The sequence below is a fragment of the Rhamphochromis longiceps genome, linkage group LG22 (genome assembly GCF_057381845.1).
Source record: "Rhamphochromis longiceps isolate RC_006_pf linkage group LG22, R_longiceps_female_GT1.1, whole genome shotgun sequence".
Taxonomy (NCBI): Eukaryota; Metazoa; Chordata; class Actinopteri; order Cichliformes; family Cichlidae; genus Rhamphochromis; species Rhamphochromis longiceps.
The window spans coordinates 13,906,981-13,923,430 of NC_140577.1; the positions used below are offsets into that span (position 1 = coordinate 13,906,981).

At 41.6% G+C, this 16,450-nt stretch overlaps 2 protein-coding genes across 2 annotated transcripts; both read left to right on the top strand.

Annotated features, from left to right (window-relative positions):
- Nucleotides 1–590: 590 nt before the first annotated feature.
- On the top strand, nucleotides 591–9,021 carry krit1 (KRIT1 ankyrin repeat containing). The gene is made up of 17 exons (XM_085396407.1): nucleotides 591–789; nucleotides 3,062–3,231; nucleotides 3,432–3,588; nucleotides 3,686–3,778; nucleotides 3,883–4,012; nucleotides 4,101–4,344; nucleotides 4,428–4,543; nucleotides 4,698–4,841; nucleotides 4,978–5,134; nucleotides 5,348–5,455; nucleotides 6,921–7,077; nucleotides 7,222–7,373; nucleotides 7,468–7,634; nucleotides 7,736–7,823; nucleotides 7,921–8,127; nucleotides 8,517–8,633; nucleotides 8,719–9,021. Exons 2-17 carry the CDS (start codon nucleotides 3,130–3,132, stop codon nucleotides 8,806–8,808), a joined length of 2,229 nt encoding a protein of 742 aa, XP_085252533.1. The 5' UTR covers nucleotides 591–789; nucleotides 3,062–3,129; the 3' UTR covers nucleotides 8,809–9,021.
- Nucleotides 9,022–10,108: 1,087 nt separating this feature from the next.
- cyp51a1 (cytochrome P450 family 51 subfamily A member 1) lies at nucleotides 10,109–15,834 on the top strand. The gene is made up of 10 exons (XM_085396497.1): nucleotides 10,109–10,376; nucleotides 10,479–10,577; nucleotides 11,161–11,337; nucleotides 11,453–11,579; nucleotides 11,688–11,862; nucleotides 12,093–12,212; nucleotides 13,850–14,045; nucleotides 14,377–14,472; nucleotides 14,571–14,739; nucleotides 14,863–15,834. Exons 1-10 carry the CDS (start codon nucleotides 10,215–10,217, stop codon nucleotides 15,039–15,041), a joined length of 1,500 nt encoding a protein of 499 aa, XP_085252623.1. The 5' UTR covers nucleotides 10,109–10,214; the 3' UTR covers nucleotides 15,042–15,834.
- Nucleotides 15,835–16,450: the final 616 nt, after the last annotated feature.

Here is a 16,450-nt window from a genome sequence, read left to right on the forward strand (position 1 = left end):
ATACAACTGATCCAATTAATACATACGTTTATTTGCTTTATACACCCCTCTAGCGGAGAAACATCTAAAATATCTATCTATCTATCTATCTATCTATCTATCTATCTATCTATCTATATTAGCTGTTGGCTATAATATTCAATTCAAAATGTATTTTTTATTATCCTAAAAATTGCATATAGCCTTCATAGCAAGCGAAACTCGTACTACTACTTGTAAAACTTCTGAATGATTATTATGTTATTATGTCAAAATATCTCAACATTTCAAAGCCTGTAAGTCAAAATTTGAGCTAATGACCTGAAATTTTGACTTATGGATGACAATTCAAAAAAAATATTTAAACAAGCTTCCATAGATTTTTCGGGGGAGGCGGTCTTTTAAGAGGACAATAAATCATATTGAAATTCTGAAAAACTCACAAAATTAGAGATAGACTTGATTTTTTTTTTTTTAAATATATCCATAAATAAGTCTTACGGAGCACAGCAGACGCTACCTGACGCTCATGCTTTGTTATTGAGTGTACGTGGTCCCCCTCACCAGCAGAGTCCTCTGTCGTCCTGCCGCAGCTGCTGCACTCAAACGTAACGTGATTCCTCTGTTTCTCTGCAGCCCTGCCCCGTCTTAAAAAGGCCTGCAACTACCTCAACCCAAAAATAACTGCTCCTGGAAGCGGTGCTGGGGCAACCTCCCGGCTTCAGACCGCTAATTTAACCCAATTAAGACGAGCGGAGAGCCGAGGAAAGCTCCGTTTGGTGGTTTTGAAAGAAAGTCACGTCGCTTTCGGTAAGTTTCAGCTGCTCGGAAAAGCGGAAAAAAACATTGATGAAGATGAATGTAGCATCCCAGCTACTGCTGCTGACTCCCCTCTAAAAGTTCTGTCGTTTAACGTGGACAAGGAAATGTATGACAACTGGTTGAATACGACAGTGTATACCGTGTGTGTGTATAAAATACAACATGTAAAGGTGTCCGTGTAATAACAGTTGAAAGACAGCCGAGCCTGGTTTCCGGGGCGTGACCTGTCTTTGAACTCAACAAGTTTGTCTCTGAGATGACTCTTACTAGTTTTACTGTGTGTTAAATTATATTTTACTTATTTATATGCAGTTCAAAAGTGACTAAAAATAAGATACAATAAATAAAACGGTGTAAATACACTACAAAATTAAAAATAGTAGGTATACAATATGAAATAATAAAAGAATATATATGTAGAGGTATATTTTAAAGCAGTTTGAGAATATTTGAGCTTGTTACATGGTGTGTTATCCTGCACCGTAGTCGTAAAGAGATGGACATGGTCAACAAAAATACTCAGGTGGGCTGTGCAGTGTAAATGAGGCTCTGATGGTACTAAAGAGGCCAAAGTATGCCAGTAAAATATCTCCCACACTGTTACACCACCAGCGGCAGGCTGAACTGTGGATTATTCTGACGCTACCATTTGATCGTAGCAGCAGAAATGCTTTTCCATTCTTCTGTTGTCCAATTATGGTGAGCCCCTGTGAATTGTTCTGTTCTTAGCTGACAGCTGTGGTACTTGGTGTGGTCTTCTGCGTCAGGGTGCTCTTCTGCATACCGTTTACCTATTTGAGTTGTTGTTGCCTTGCTATGGCATCAGCAGGGCATTGTCACCTTAGAACTGCCGGTCACTGGATATTTTCTCTTTTTCTGATTTCTGTGTAAATTTGGCAGCAGGTCTAATCTTACACTTCGTGTGTTTACGAGGTGTTCATTAAATTGTGTGATTGGTTTGGGGGAGGGGGGTACTACCTCAGTGTGGTAAACGTGGTCTTTGTGAATATTTTATGTTGTACAAGACAAAAGGCATCGAGGAGGACGGGGTTAAAAGGTTCTCTATGGTGCACCGCTATGCTTCACAACTCCACAGCTGTTAAGTCAAACTTGAGAGTGAAGTTTGCAGCAGTTCTTACCACACTTACTTTGGGTGCAGCATAAGTGCTACACCCGCAAGTGCTAGAAGACAGCCAGAGACAACGACGGAAACAGAAAATGTGTTCATATGCATCAGCCCTACACAGATACACAGTGAGCAAGTTAACAAATCAGCAGTTCTGGACATTGATCCCAGGTTGGATTATGACATCAATAAGGTTACTAGAAGTGCTTTCTATCCCTTAAAATATATCTGACGTTAGAAAATCCTTATCTCAAACTGACTGGGAAATTGGTTCATGCAATCACATCAAGCAGGTTAGATTATTGTAACGCTCTATTCACTGGATTACCCAACTCATCAGTAGGATGACTTAAGATCACAACATGGCACACAGTCCTTACAGGCACATGAAAGTTTGAGCATATTGCCTCAGTATTGAAGGAACTTAATTTGTTCCCATTAAAATTATAAAATTGCCTTTGAAAGCTTTATTAACTAATAAAAGTATTTTAATGGTTTGCCCTCAACACACCCGGTATATCTCTGACTTGCCCACTGTTTACTGGATGACTGAGAACCTTCACAGACACACTGTTTACAACCCTATCTGACCTGGTCCAGATCCAGGTCCAGATTCCCAGAATTAGATCCAAGTGTGTTGAAGGTGCTTGCAGTTATTGTGGTCCAGTTCTTTGGAACAAGCTTACCTGAGATCAGTTACAACTGTGCATAAATTTAAAAACAGACTTGACCCTTTTTAATCACTAAATAGGTGGTGATGGGGGTGGGTTGCTGTATTTTGCTGTTTTCACTGCCACAGGTTTTATGTTTTTGATCTTCTGTGTTAAGCACATTTAGTTTGCATGTAACTGCAAACTCCCACATGGGTGTGTTCACTTTCTCTGTCCACGTGGTGACAGCATTAAACAACGTTGGACATTATAAAATTGTGTGAATGGGTGATTGGTTTTGGCAGTGAGAGCTGTGGGGCTCCAGGTCGGTCACTTGCTTTGGTGTTGGAATCCAAAGTTTCTAAAGTGTAGGCGCTCTGTGATCAGTTAAACCTGTGTATAGACTGAGTGTCACTGCTCAAACACTGAATTACTTTTCTTAGCAACCTTCACCTTTTTTGATATTTTTTCCCCCATGTTTTAGGCATGTCTCTCCACGGCATTTGGCCCCCATGTAGCATATTTTCTCAGGTCTGAGGAAAAGACGCCACGATGGGCAACAAGGACACCCTCGAGGATGTGTTTGTTGCTGTGCTTCGTCCGAAGAATCAAGTCAGCCTGAGCTCGAAAGAATACAGAGCCAAAGCCTATGAGGTAGGCAGACAATCAGTTAACACACTGTCCTCGACGTCTTACAGTGAGGTGGAAAGAACACTGATGTCCTGTAATGTATTGTTGGTTTGGGCATATCACTGCTGTATGCATGAATAATAAACACCCTTCAGTGAATTCAGACCCACTGGAGTTTCTAACTGAGCCTCTGTTTGCATGTTTTTCCTCTGGCGTCTGGGTAGATCCTTTTAAAAGAAGTGCCTTTAGAAGGGAAGGAGAAGAAAAGAAAGAAAGTCCTTCTGGCAACAAAGCTCAAAGCAGGAGGAGACAAATCCAAATCCATATTGGATTATGTTGATGAAACGATCAAACCGCTCTCCAGTAACCAAAGCTGCGCTGGTGAGGCTGACGCATTTGTGCACAAGCTGATTTATTAAACTGTTGTTTGGGGGGAGAGTTAGGAACCACTGATCTAACCAGTGTTTTTGCTGTGCAGGAAAGCGTGTGGTGCACATGAAGAAATTTATTCTTGAAGGTGACAATGAAGGGAAAGAAGCCTCACTTTTTGTTGTACCAGTCAGTGTTAAAGGTAAGTAAACTATATCTCATCCTGAACTGATCTAGCTAATTTTATTTAACGTTTAACAAAGTTTAAGCTGTGCATGCAGTAGATTAATGAGTCCTTCTATACAGACAACAGCAAGCCTGTCCACAGCCCCGGGAGCCCCAGCTTTTACTGCTTCCACGACATAATGCGGGTGTGCAGTGAGACCAGCACTCACTTCTGCTCCGTCACCTCCAAGATGCTCCTGGCTTTAGACAAGTAAAGAGAAGTCTGTAAATGTGCTCTTTAGCTCTGCGATTTTGTCAGAGGTAAACGCCCCTTCCCTTTGCTTCTTTCCCCTCCGCAGATGGTTAGCAGAGCAGCACACTGTGCCTCATGCCATCCCTGCTTTATTCAGACCAGCACCCGTGGAGCGGGTGAAGACCAACGTAAGCAATCCGGCTTACAGCAGCGAGGGCAAACTGAGTGATGAGGGTCTGCACATGGGCTACACTGCTCTGGAGATCAAGAGCAAGATGATGTCCCTGGAGAAGGCTGACATGTGCATCCTGAATCCACTCTACGGCTCAGATCTGCAGTACACCAACAGGGTAAGGCTTTATATATGCAAAGAAACATAATTCTTCTGGTGGATTTGGAAACTTAAATCGCCCTCCTTTCGTTTTGTCTGCAGGTGGACAAAGTTATCATCAACCCATACTTTGGGCTTGGGGCACCAGACTATTCCAAGATCCAGATCCCCAAGAGGGAGAAATGGCAGCATGGACCCAACTGTGTGACAGAAGACAAGTGAGGGCTTGTTTTGGTTAACTGCTATCGACTTTGTGTCTAACTTTGTCTCTTTTTGGGGCGCACTGGACAGTCTTGATTAACAACGTGGATGCCTTGAACTGAAGTCATGTTTAGTCACTGTTCTCTTCAGCATAAATTCCTGTCTCCACAGGGATCACCAGTGGGTGGACGACTTTCCTCTCCACCGCAGTGCCCTGGAAGGAGACACTGAGCTGATCTCTAAGCTTCTGGACAGCGGTTTCTCAGTCAAGCAGCTGGACAACGATCACTGGGCTCCCATACACTATGCCTGCTGGTGAGTCTCCTGCTCATCTGACAGCTCAAGAAAGGCTTAAAAGTATCCAAAATTTCTTATTTTCCTGGTCTTTTTTCTTCTTCTTTTTTTTCCCATTACTTATGTTTAAGTTTGATATTTATGTGGTTCTATCCAGGCACGGTAAAGTTGAGGCAACCAAGCTGCTGCTGGAGAAGGGTAACTGTAATCCCAACCTGCTGAACGGCCAGCTCAGCTCCCCCCTGCACTTTGCAGCCCGAGGAGGCCACGCAGAGATCGTCCAACTGCTGCTGCAGCACCCTGAGATCGACCGGGTACAAATTTAACACTTTTTTCTTTTTCTTTTTTTTTATTATTACTTCAAAGAAATCCTGTTGCAGCTAAATGTAACTTTTTTTTTTATTGGTTTGTAGTAATAATAATAATAATAATAATTGCTGATTTGTCTTTTATCAGTATCCACATACTACATAATAAAGTGGTAAACATTAATCACTATGTCATGATACTGACTCCTCCACCAATAGCACATAGAAGACCAGCAGAAGAGATCGCCGTTCCAAGTGTGCGAGGAGAACAAACAGAACGAGTGGGAGGAGACTGTGAAACTTCTGCAGCAAGCCAACAGCAAACCAGTGAGTCACACAGTTACACTATTTGTTATTCCTTTGTGTGGAACAACAGCCTTTTCAGGATGTTATCGAGATAAAGTTTGCAATTATTTCTAAATACACTTCAGCATACTTAAGCCCATAAGTATAGACTTCCCAATGCATATATTTTTGCTGATTGATTTGCAGGCGTTGTTGTTGTTGTTGTTGTTGTTGTATTTTAATGTAACATAATAGTTGTTAAACAAATATGGCATCCTAAAGGCATCACAGTACATAAAATGGTAATAACAAAAATAATAAACAATAAAACATAATTGAGGAGTTTGATGAGAATATAAATGCTGCTTTAGATCCTAATCCAGATGAGGTGGCTGTAGCTCAGGAGCACGTCGTGCACCAATTGGAAGGTTGCTGGGTTGATCCCTGGTTGCTCCAGTCTGCGTGCCAGAGGATCCTTGGGCAAGATAATAACCAAGTTGATCTCTGATGCCACGTTCAAAGTCACCTTTATCACAATTCTTCCCCGTTTTAACTACAGCAGGTCATCTTGACCATGTCTACTTGTCTTAATGCAATGACTTGTTCCCATGTAATGGGTTGTGTTGATAAGCAATTGGAAAGTTGTACCTAAAGTGACTTGTGAATGTAATTCCCTGGCAGTTAAGTTTTTTTTTTTTTTTTGTTTTTTTTTGTTTTGTTTTTTTTGTTTGTTTTTTTTTTGATCGCCTGTTGGTGATATTCCTTCAAGAACAGTCAAAGGTGTCAGACATTCCCAGGACTAAGCCATGTTTCACTCTTATTTTGCATGTCATTATTGTCTTTTCCTTAAATAGAAACCAGCACTCCATAAAGAATTATGTTTCTGATATTGGGCAAAGGAATGGCCCTGAGGGGTTGAGTCATGAAAGCTCTGGGATTATAGCAGCAAAGCTTGTGGATTTTTGTAGCTGTGTTTTTCATGCTTTTTCATAATGAGCTAGTCATTGTTTAGTTTGTTTGCTCGTGCCATGTTTAATTAACCTTATATGTTGTTGATATTGAGTCTGGCATAGATGCGTTCACTCATTTTGATATTTTTTTTCCTTGTTTGAAGAAAAGGGGTATCCAGTAAAACACATGCACATGTGCAGTTATAACAACACAGAGCAGACATGACAGCTTCCTTCTGATATAACACTTTTTAGTGTTATAGTATGCTTTAAGTAAAGCGAAGTGTATTGAAATATTTCCTGAATGTTCAACAATGTTGACAAGTTTTTTTGTTTACATATATATGTATACAAATGTTTTAAAGAGAGGTTTATACTTTTATTTTTAAGAGAAAGATTGTTAACTTGTTTTCTGTTATATCGCGAGAGTACTGTTGCCCGCGAGTTTTTGTTGGTGTGTACGGGGTGTAAGATGGCATAAAGAATAAAGCGTCGTGTCTTTTGACTTTAAACTTAATATTAAGAAATCCACCATTTGTGCTGTTTGTGATCCACAGTACGAGAAGGTGCGCATCTACCGCATGGACGGCTCGTATCGCTCTGTAGAGCTCAAGCATGGCAACAACACAACTGTGCAGCAGATCATGGAGGGGATGCGTCTGTCTCAGGAGACCCAGCAATACTTCACCATCTGGATCTGCTCAGAGAACCTCCGTGAGTCCACTCGTTTCTTTTTTTTCCAAATGTATTTATTTATTTAATTTAGTAACATCAATGCAATAAAGACCAAAAGCTGTAGTTAGTGGTGTCACTGCAAGATCCCAGAAAGATTTGTGTGCGTGTGGTTTTGTGTGTTAGACCTGCAGCTGAAGCCGTACCACAAACCCCTGCAGCACCTCCGGATCTGGACTGAGATTGTGACAGATCTCACAGTGCTGGATCCTCAAAGGGAAACGCCACAGCTCTTCCTCCGCAGGGATGTCCGACTGCCCCTTGAAATTGAGAAAAAGGTAGGTCACTTTCACCACCTAAGCATCAGTGACAGCTCAACTCGAAATGTTTTGAGAGCTCTTCATCAGCTTCCTGCTGGTGGCTTTGTTTCAGGTGGAGGATCCGCTGGCCATCCTTATCCTGTTTGACGAGGCCCGGCACTGCCTTCTCAAGGGCTTCTTCCCTGCTCCAGACAACAAGCTGATCACGCTGGCCAGCCTCCTCCTGCAAATCATCTATGGCAACTATGAGAGTAAGAAGCACAAGCAAGGGTTCCTCAAGTAAGAGACGAATCATATTTTGTGTTTAAATCACTTTTAATATCTGCTCTAACAAACTGATTTATTTGCATTCGGATAAAATCTGTGCTTTATGTAAACAGTGAGGAAAACCTCAAATCAATCGTGCCGATATCCAAGGTGAAAAGCAAAGCATACCACTGGACCAACAGGATTCTTCATGAGTATAAAGTACACTTGTGTTTTTATTTTAATTGCTTTTTATCTTATAAATACATTTCAGTGTTCCCTGAGGTGACATCAGGTCCTGTCCCTCTCTCACCAACAGGCTCTGAGCACCAGCGAGGGGGTCAGTAAAGAGATGCACCACCTGCAGCGGCTCTTCTTGCAGAACTGCTGGGACATCCCGACCTACGGAGCAGCTTTCTTCACAGGCCAGGTCTACACCAAGGCCAGCGCAAGCAACCACAAAGTCATCCGTGTCTACGTGGGGGTGAACACAAAGGGACTGCATCTCATGAACATGGAAACTAAGGTAAAATGCCGTTTTGCTGGGTTTTTAAATTTTTATTTTTTTTTTATGTTTTAAGCTCTAGTTTGTGAATGTAAAGCTACAAAGCTACTTATTCTTCAGCTTGGTGGAGCAAATGGATAGATGACTATGAGCATGGGCCCTCCCACACGAATTTGCCTGTTTTTAAAGCATATGCAATACGTGCTCGATTGAAGCACAATAGCACAAAGCCGTTTGCATCTACAGAATGTATTTGAACTTGCATTCTTAGATTAGTTAGATTTTTACTTAAATATTCCCTCTGGGATTACCATAGGATAGATTAAACGATAATGCTGTATTTTTGTTGGTTTTTAAGTTTTAGTTGAAGAAGCTTGATGTGACATTTTATTACACTTCTTCTCTTGCAGGTCCTTCTCATCAGTTTAGAGTATAGCACGTTTATATGGCAGCTTGGACATGCAGACCAGTATTTCCAGATACACAGTGGTGACAACAAAATGAACTTCATCGTGCACACAAAACAGGTAATAAAGCTTTTCTTGAAATCCAAATAATATTTATTGAAATATATATGGTTGTTAACCTTTAAGGTCTATTCTTTCCCTTCAGGCTGGCCTTATTGTGAAGCTCTTAATGAAACTGAGTGGGCAGATAACTCCAAATGAGAAAGGCATCACAGACAAATACGCCTATGGCTGAAAACTGTTGAAGAAACTACCTGCCAAAAAAATTCCCAGTTCGGGTTGTTTGTTCCGACCATCATCTGACTGCAGTAACTCTGGAAAGCCTTTCCACAAGAGCCTCATTTTGTACAACTGGCTTAGTGATATACTTCACATTCTCTATTTTAATGTTTCCTGGATTTTGATGGCATGTAAATATGTTTATTATTTAATAAAGTGATTGATTGTATGATCAGATGTGTTTTTCATATTTAGGCAGAAATGACAATGTTATTTTTTTAGAGGAATTCATTCGATGGAGGCTGAAAATCAATATTTGCTTTATTATAAATGGGGAGCACTCTCTCTTCTCTCTTCACTGGGTGAAAATGCCCTGTTGATGCCAGAAGTTGGAGAATAGTGGCTGGGCTGTTTTAGCTGAAAGGAAGGCAACAGTTACTCAAATAACAGCTGGCTGCAACCAAGATATGCAGAAGAGCATCTCTCAATGCACACTACATCAAACATTAAAGCAGAAGACCATACTGGGTGGTCTTCTCTTGCCAGTTAAGAACAGGAAACCTACAGTTTGTGCATCATCACCAAACATTTCCTGGTCTCACCTGGTGGTGTAAAGCTATGGAGGATATTTTCTTGGCATATATATATTTTAAAATAATGTATATTAAAGAACTGAACTTATGAGGTTTTCAAGGCTACTGATGAAAATAAACCTCATTTAAAACATATTTGTAGCCCAGCTCCTGTACTAGTTGCACTCCATCACAGGATTTTGAAGTGGTTATTAGTTACTTATTTATTTAAGGTTCCGCAATTGATTTTATGCTTTTACTGAAAGGAAAATGTTGCTATTGTGCACGCTCATGTATTGCTAATTTCATGATAGCAGTCACAATCATTAATGATCCGACACACCCACAACAAACTGCAAACCAGCTCATTTATTGCTGTTGAGGCGACTTATGTTGTGATTTGGCGCTATATAAATAAAATTGAATTGAATTGCTGTAAACGTTTATATAATAATATAATATTAAACATTATAATATATTTCGTTATCTTTGCAGGACTTTAACGTCCCGTATTGTTGAATTCTGGAGGTACATGAAAAAGTTTAAATTAAAAAAAAAAAAAAGGTCTTAAAATCGATGGTCGCCCTGCTGGTGTGACATCATGTAGCAAGACATCGGTTCAGGTAGCCTCAACCATTCACAGCGAGAGCTGCTTGACTGACACGTGGTCAGCAACCAATCAAAATCCAGCATTGGTCAGGCGGGGGCAGGACGAGTGTTGACAGGTCGAGACTTTGGGGAAATATCACCAACTGTTCTCGACCGAGAGCCTTTCAGCAGGTGGACGGTGACCGGGGCCGTTTCGGGGTTAAGTTTTTAAAGGTTTTGTTTTCGGGGGCTATCAGGAAAAATGTCGATGCACATTTATCAGATGAGCGCTAAACTGCTCGGGGACACTATGGGGAAAATGAACGAGAACCTGACCTCCGTGGTGTTAGCAGCGTCCGTCTTCACCCTCACTCTGGGATACATCTCCAAACTGCTGCTCAAACAGTCCACAGACGTGGACGTGGTGAGTGTGCTCAGACGAAAAACAGTTACCGTTATCTAAGCTTTAGTTTCAAGTCACTGTTATTTTTTTTTTATTGTTATTTATTTATGTCTCTCTGCGCAGAAACATCCACCCTACATACCCTCCAGCATCCCCTTTCTGGGACATGCCGTCGCTTTTGGAAAGAGCCCCATTGAGTTTCTGGAAAATGCCTATAACAAAGTAAGTGTTTTGAAAAATGAACCTGCGACTGTTTTCAATCAGAAGAAATGAAACAGTTTAATAATCAGTCCTAAAATATGAAGATTAGCCCCCCCCTCCAATTACTTTAAGTTATTAACTCTAAACATTGACAGCGGTTCAAAGTTTGAACAAAGCAGATGATCATGAAGATAAACTGCTTTAAAAATGAGGAAATGCTTTTAAACCATCGTGAGTCCATTTCAGCTCCTGTGGTGCAAATGAAAGCGACAACAGGCCAAGGCAACTCTGGCTCTCTCCTTGTAGCTCCTGACTGATTTTGCTCTAGTTTTGGTATTTGTAAACAGTATAAGTCATTTATGAAAAATGAGAGCGAGAAAAAGAAAAAGCACGATACAAAATAAAGCTAAATACAGTACAATATCCCTAATCTGATTTAGGTTCCATATCTTATCATATCATATATTTAGGGGGTTGGGGACCACTGATCTAGAGTTTAATCTGTATATATATTATTTAGTTTTTTTTAACTCAGTTGTCAGAGATTTATTTTACTTTGACCCCTGCGGTCTGAACTCCTGCGTGTCTGCTGTTCCCCCCACAGTACGGCCCTGTATTCAGCTTCACTATGGTGGGCAAAACATTCACCTACCTGCTGGGCAGCGACGCAGCCGCGCTGATGTTCAACAGCAAGAACGAAGACCTGAACGCAGAGGACGTCTACTCGAGACTGACCACTCCGGTGTTCGGCAAAGGAGTCGCCTACGACGTGCCGAACCACGTGAGTATCCCAGAACCTGAGAAGTTCACGCCTCAGAAGGAAGGTGGAAATGTATTAAAGAGTTTCTGCATGCTAAGATCAGCTGAGATGCATGTTTCCTTTTAATCTGCTGCAGATTTTTCTGGAGCAGAAGAAGATGTTTAAGACGGGGCTGAACATTGCTCGTTTTAGGGAACACATCGAGATCATTGAGAGAGAGACGATCGAGTATTTTCAGAAATGGGGAGACAGCGGGGAGAGAAGTAAGACACCGATATTTGCAACGCTGAGTCCAAAACAGTTAACCATAAAACTTGATACAGATTAGATCAAAAACCAAACGTTTGTCAATGAACTTTGACCTGTTTCAGACCTGTTCGAGGCTCTGTCCGAGCTGATTATCCTCACAGCCAGCAGCTGCCTGCACGGGAAAGAGATCCGCAGCATGCTGGATGAACGCGTGGCCCAGCTTTACGCCGACTTGGACGGAGGATTTACCCACGCTGCGTGGCTCCTGCCGGGCTGGCTGCCCCTGCCCAGCTTCAGGTAGGTCTCTCACACATCTTCATGCAGTACAGTGCTGCGTCTGCACACAGGGTGAAGACAACACTGGATTTAATTTGACTAGACAGATTTAAAAAAAAACAAAACTGGAAAAAAAAGATGGCATCACACAGGCAAAAGAAATACCAGAGGGATTCAATGTGATATGATGCAAACAGCACAATACTGTTTGGAAATATTTACCTCTGTTTTTTTGTTTGTTTGTTGTTTAGGAAGAGGGACAGAGCTCACAGAGAGATCAAGAACATCTTCTACAAAGTGATTCAGAAACGGAGGAGCTCTGAAGAGAAAGCAGATGACATCCTGCAGACCTTCATGGACTCCACATACAAGTAAGGTGACATCAGCGGCTCAGAACAAGCGCTAAAACAACAAAACAGCCCAGGGTCAAAGAGTAGGACAAAACCAGACCACAGGTGTGGACATTTGCTGTATAAGTAAACAAAGAGCTGGAGGAGAAAGCACAGTTGCCACTAGGGGTGGGTTTTTATAATCGATTTATCGATTAAAATCGATTCTGGCTTGGATAACGTAAAATCGATTCATTAAAATCCTGAATCGATTTTTTAATATTAATTTATTTTGCCCGAAATGCCAGAATCTCAGGTGAAAGATCACAAAATTTCAACAACCACCAAACAGCTAAGACAGTAAATGAGAGCAGGTGCACGGCTTCTGCACAAAGACGTAAACACACAGCGCCGACGGATCAGGATCAGTTAGATGTCGCTTTTCTCAGCTGACGGTCGGGGCTGAAAGCCGACAGCTCGCTGATTCTGATCCGCGGGTCCGCGCTGTGTGTTTACGCCCTTTTTGCGCTGATCATATGGCTGTTAGTTTTATCTCTCTCCAAACAATATTGACCGAACCAGCAGCAAAAGAAGATCCAAACCACGCTTCACATAAACATCGTCATGAATTCCCTCTGACTTTTGCTGACTTTTCAGGATAAAAATCACACTTCATGCACAGCTCTCTCTCTCTCTCTCTCTCTCTCTTTTCTGCATTATTCGCTTGCTTGTTACACACAAGTCTACCGTTGTTTACAGCGCTGTCGGCCGACATTTTTTTTTCCCTTTTACTTACTTCCGAAAAGTAAACCTAATTTCTGCCGTTCAATATTGAACAAATTTAAACTTTTTAAAATTAAGCAAAATGCAAAACGCTTAGCCGTGTCTCTAATAAAACCGCTGTAACTTCAGAGGTGATGTTCATATGTTGATTAATGGTTTTCTTTCGTTTTTGATGTACTGCAGAATATTTTTATAAAATCCCAGAACAGGAAAATCACCTTCATGTTTTTCTGTGTTTTATCTTCAGCTACTTTGACACAAAGGCATCTGCTGTGATGCTCACACCTTTGATAAAGTCTTGCGTGTGTCAGCTTCCTTTTAATAGATACAAAAATATGTAAATGTACTGATCTGAATTATAATATTTCTGACTGTCAAAATTTCCCAGAATCGAATCGAATCAAATCGAATTAAATCGAATCGTGGATCAAATCGATTCGGGACCTTGTGAATCGGAATTGAATCGATTCTAGAAATCAGTGACGATACCCAGCCCTAGTTGCCACTATAGACTTACATACTGTGTTTATAAGCGAGGAATCAACCTGTGTGTCAGATATTACTGCTAATGAGCCTCTTCCTTGATACAAACAGAGAGCAGCAGGTTTGTCTGCAGGTCTGTGAGCATAAGAGAAAAATCCATAAATTTCTGTCAAATGAGGTAACACACTTACTGCCCAACTCTTACTGAACTGATGTACCTGCGATTACATAATGACAGTGCAAGTCAACATGCAAAGAAACAGTTTTATGTTTAATGTCATGGTCCAGCCCTGAAAGACTCAAAGGAGACTTGGTTTAACCCAGAATATTCAGATCTTATTATCAAAAAGAAATAAAAATCACAATTAACTCTATGAAGGATTGAGAACTAAAAAAACTTTCTCATTCCTCAGAGATGGACGGCCGCTGACCGATGACGAAATTGCAGGGATGCTGATCGGCCTCCTCCTGGCGGGTCAGCACACATCCTCCACCACCAGCGCCTGGCTGGGCTTCTTCCTGGCCAAAGACAAGGCCCTGCAGGAGCGCTGCTACGCAGAGCAGAAGGCTGTGTGCGGGGAAAACCTGCCTCCACTCAACTTCGATCAGGTAAAAGTCGCCCGTGGACTGTGATAAAAATGAGGTTCATTACTGCTAATAATAGTGAAGAGTAAAAAAAAAAAAATGTGCAGGGTTTAAATGTGAAATGTAAGTATTCTCCCTCAGATGTTACCTCTGATTTGTGAGAGATACTCCCCCTGCTGGCTGTAGAAAATTATTGCGGTAACAGGAGTAAAGATGTTTTTAGCGCCCCCTTGCTGCTGCATTCAGGTGGAGGTCTACATAAATTTAAAAAAAAAAGCTGAAAGAGGTTATTTTATTCCTCAAAACCAGACTGATGCTCCAGATATTTTCTAAACTTTCATGTCGCCATCTTTAGCTGAAGGATCTCAGCTTGCTGGAGCGCTGTTTAAAGGAAACCCTGCGGCTCCGCCCACCCATCATGACGATGATGAGGATGGCTCGCTCTCCTCAGGTATGGGTCATTCCTCAGCACTGGATTTTATGATGTCATGTATACGCGCAGACAACCTCAGCTGACTGCTGTACCTGCTCTCTCTTCTGCTTTCTCAGACTGCAGCAGGATACACCATCCCTGTGGGCCACCAGGTGTGCGTCTCCCCGACTGTTAACCACCGGCTCCATGACACCTGGGTGGACAGGATGGAGTTCAAACCTGATCGCTACCTCAACGATAATCCTGCCGCAGGGGAGAAGTTCGCCTATGTGCCCTTTGGAGCCGGTATGAAGAAGCGCTTTTTTGTTTGCTGTAAAATAAAGTAAACATAAAACACCTCAAAGCCAAACCAGACATCAGTCAAACTGAGTTCAATGAAATCAAATCCATCCTGTTTTCCGCCTGCAGGCCGTCATCGCTGCATTGGGGAAAACTTTGCCTACGTCCAGATCAAAACCATCTGGTCCACTTTGCTCCGCATGTACGACTTTGACATGGTGGACGGATATTTCCCCACAATCAACTACACCACGATGATCCACACGCCTCACAACCCCGTCATCAGATACAAGAGGAGGAAGCAGTGAGAGACGGAGACATCCGAGCATCGGAAGTAAAGCTCGAACCTTGTGGGGACTTGAATCGAGGAAAATTGACATCAGTGCACTTTGCTCTTAATGCCCAAGCTGTGCTTTTATTCTTCCTGTATTTCGTCTAGAGTCCGGCTCTCTTCATGAATGAATGTTTGTAGATAAGTGTGACTTTCTGCAGAGAAAAACAGGGGCTGTGAGACTCCAGCGTGAAAGCTGATGCTCTTATTCACAATGTGAATTCTTTAAAAACAATACAAATGGAGAAATAACTAGCGCCTTATGACGTCTTTAGACTGAATGAAGCCTTTGAGTCAACCCGGGAAGACGTATTTACTTTTGTTTTCCAGAGTTAATCATCGATTTTGCAGCAAACTTTAAAATCCTGTAGCTAAAAGTTCTGAACACTGGAAACTTGGTTAAAACCACGAGGTTCATTTACAGCTCTCTGATGTTTGGAGCTATAAGGTTAGTCACATGATCTTCATCTGCAGATGAGTTGTGACCAGTTGTGTATATACAGTATATATTTTTCCTTGTCCTGAGCATTACTCAGTATGAGGGTTTAAACTTGAGAAGAGAGAAAACAACCCTGTGCTATCTGAATAATCTGCTGAGGAAGACCATGTGATTTAATTAAAAGCTCTGGGGTGGGTTACTAAATCTGTGGGGAATCTTTTATTCCTGAGATGTATGTTAAAGTTTTCCTGCTGTGAAGACAAAAGAAAAAACAAACAAACAAGTGAAACTGGGTGAAAAATCAATAAAAATATGAAAATGAGCCTCTGAACCCTGCTGTGTTACAGAGTGTGCGTCAGGATGGGAGATCTCCCACCTACAAGCAAACCTCACTGATGATGAGATCTATACTGAGCCTCGTGTCAGCTAATGCCAGAGGATGAACAGTTTATCTTCCAACACAGCTGTTTTTCATCATTTTGGTTAAATAGACTTGGCCGTGTACATTTAGTCATGCACTGTCCAGTACTTTGGGTTCCTTCACTATATTTAGGGAATAGGGAATAACTGTGGTGACACCTAAATTGAGATGACATCACGGATCTGCTCTGAGCCACTTATTGCTTGCAGTGGTGATGGACGGGCTGACAGATGAGGTCAGGCAGGAGTCTCTGTGGACTGTGATGTTTGCAGATGACACTGATCTGTAGTGAGAGTAGGGAGGAGGTGGAAGAGAGGAAGAATAAGGTTTTCATTGTGAGTGATTGTAAGATGGTTTGGAGGAGATTGGGACAAAGGATACTAAAATATTAATAATAACTAAATATGAATCTCCCAGGCAGGAGGAAAAAAGGAAGACCATTAAATGGGTTCATGGGAAGGCTAAGCTCATTTTTACAGCTTTGACCCCCCCTTGTGCTTTTTAAACAGCTCCCTATGCAACATTT

What these genes read in the sequence shown, in the direction of transcription:
- krit1 (XM_085396407.1), top strand. Translation starts at nt 3,130, where the DNA reads ATGGGCAACAAGGACACCCTCGAGGATGTGTTTGTTGCTGTGCTTCGT. An exon ending in AGCAAGCCAACAGCAAACCA is followed by an intron (nt 5,456 to 6,920) that starts GTGAGTCACACA and finishes TGTGATCCACAG; the next exon opens with TACGAGAAGGTGCGCATCTA. An exon ending in TCATGAACATGGAAACTAAG is followed by an intron (nt 8,128 to 8,516) that starts GTAAAATGCCGT and finishes CTTCTCTTGCAG; the next exon opens with GTCCTTCTCATCAGTTTAGA.
- cyp51a1 (XM_085396497.1), top strand. Translation starts at nt 10,215, where the DNA reads ATGTCGATGCACATTTATCAGATGAGCGCTAAACTGCTCGGGGACACT. An exon ending in CTGCCCCTGCCCAGCTTCAG is followed by an intron (nt 11,863 to 12,092) that starts GTAGGTCTCTCA and finishes TTTGTTGTTTAG; the next exon opens with GAAGAGGGACAGAGCTCACA. An exon ending in CTATGTGCCCTTTGGAGCCG is followed by an intron (nt 14,740 to 14,862) that starts GTATGAAGAAGC and finishes TTCCGCCTGCAG; the next exon opens with GCCGTCATCGCTGCATTGGG.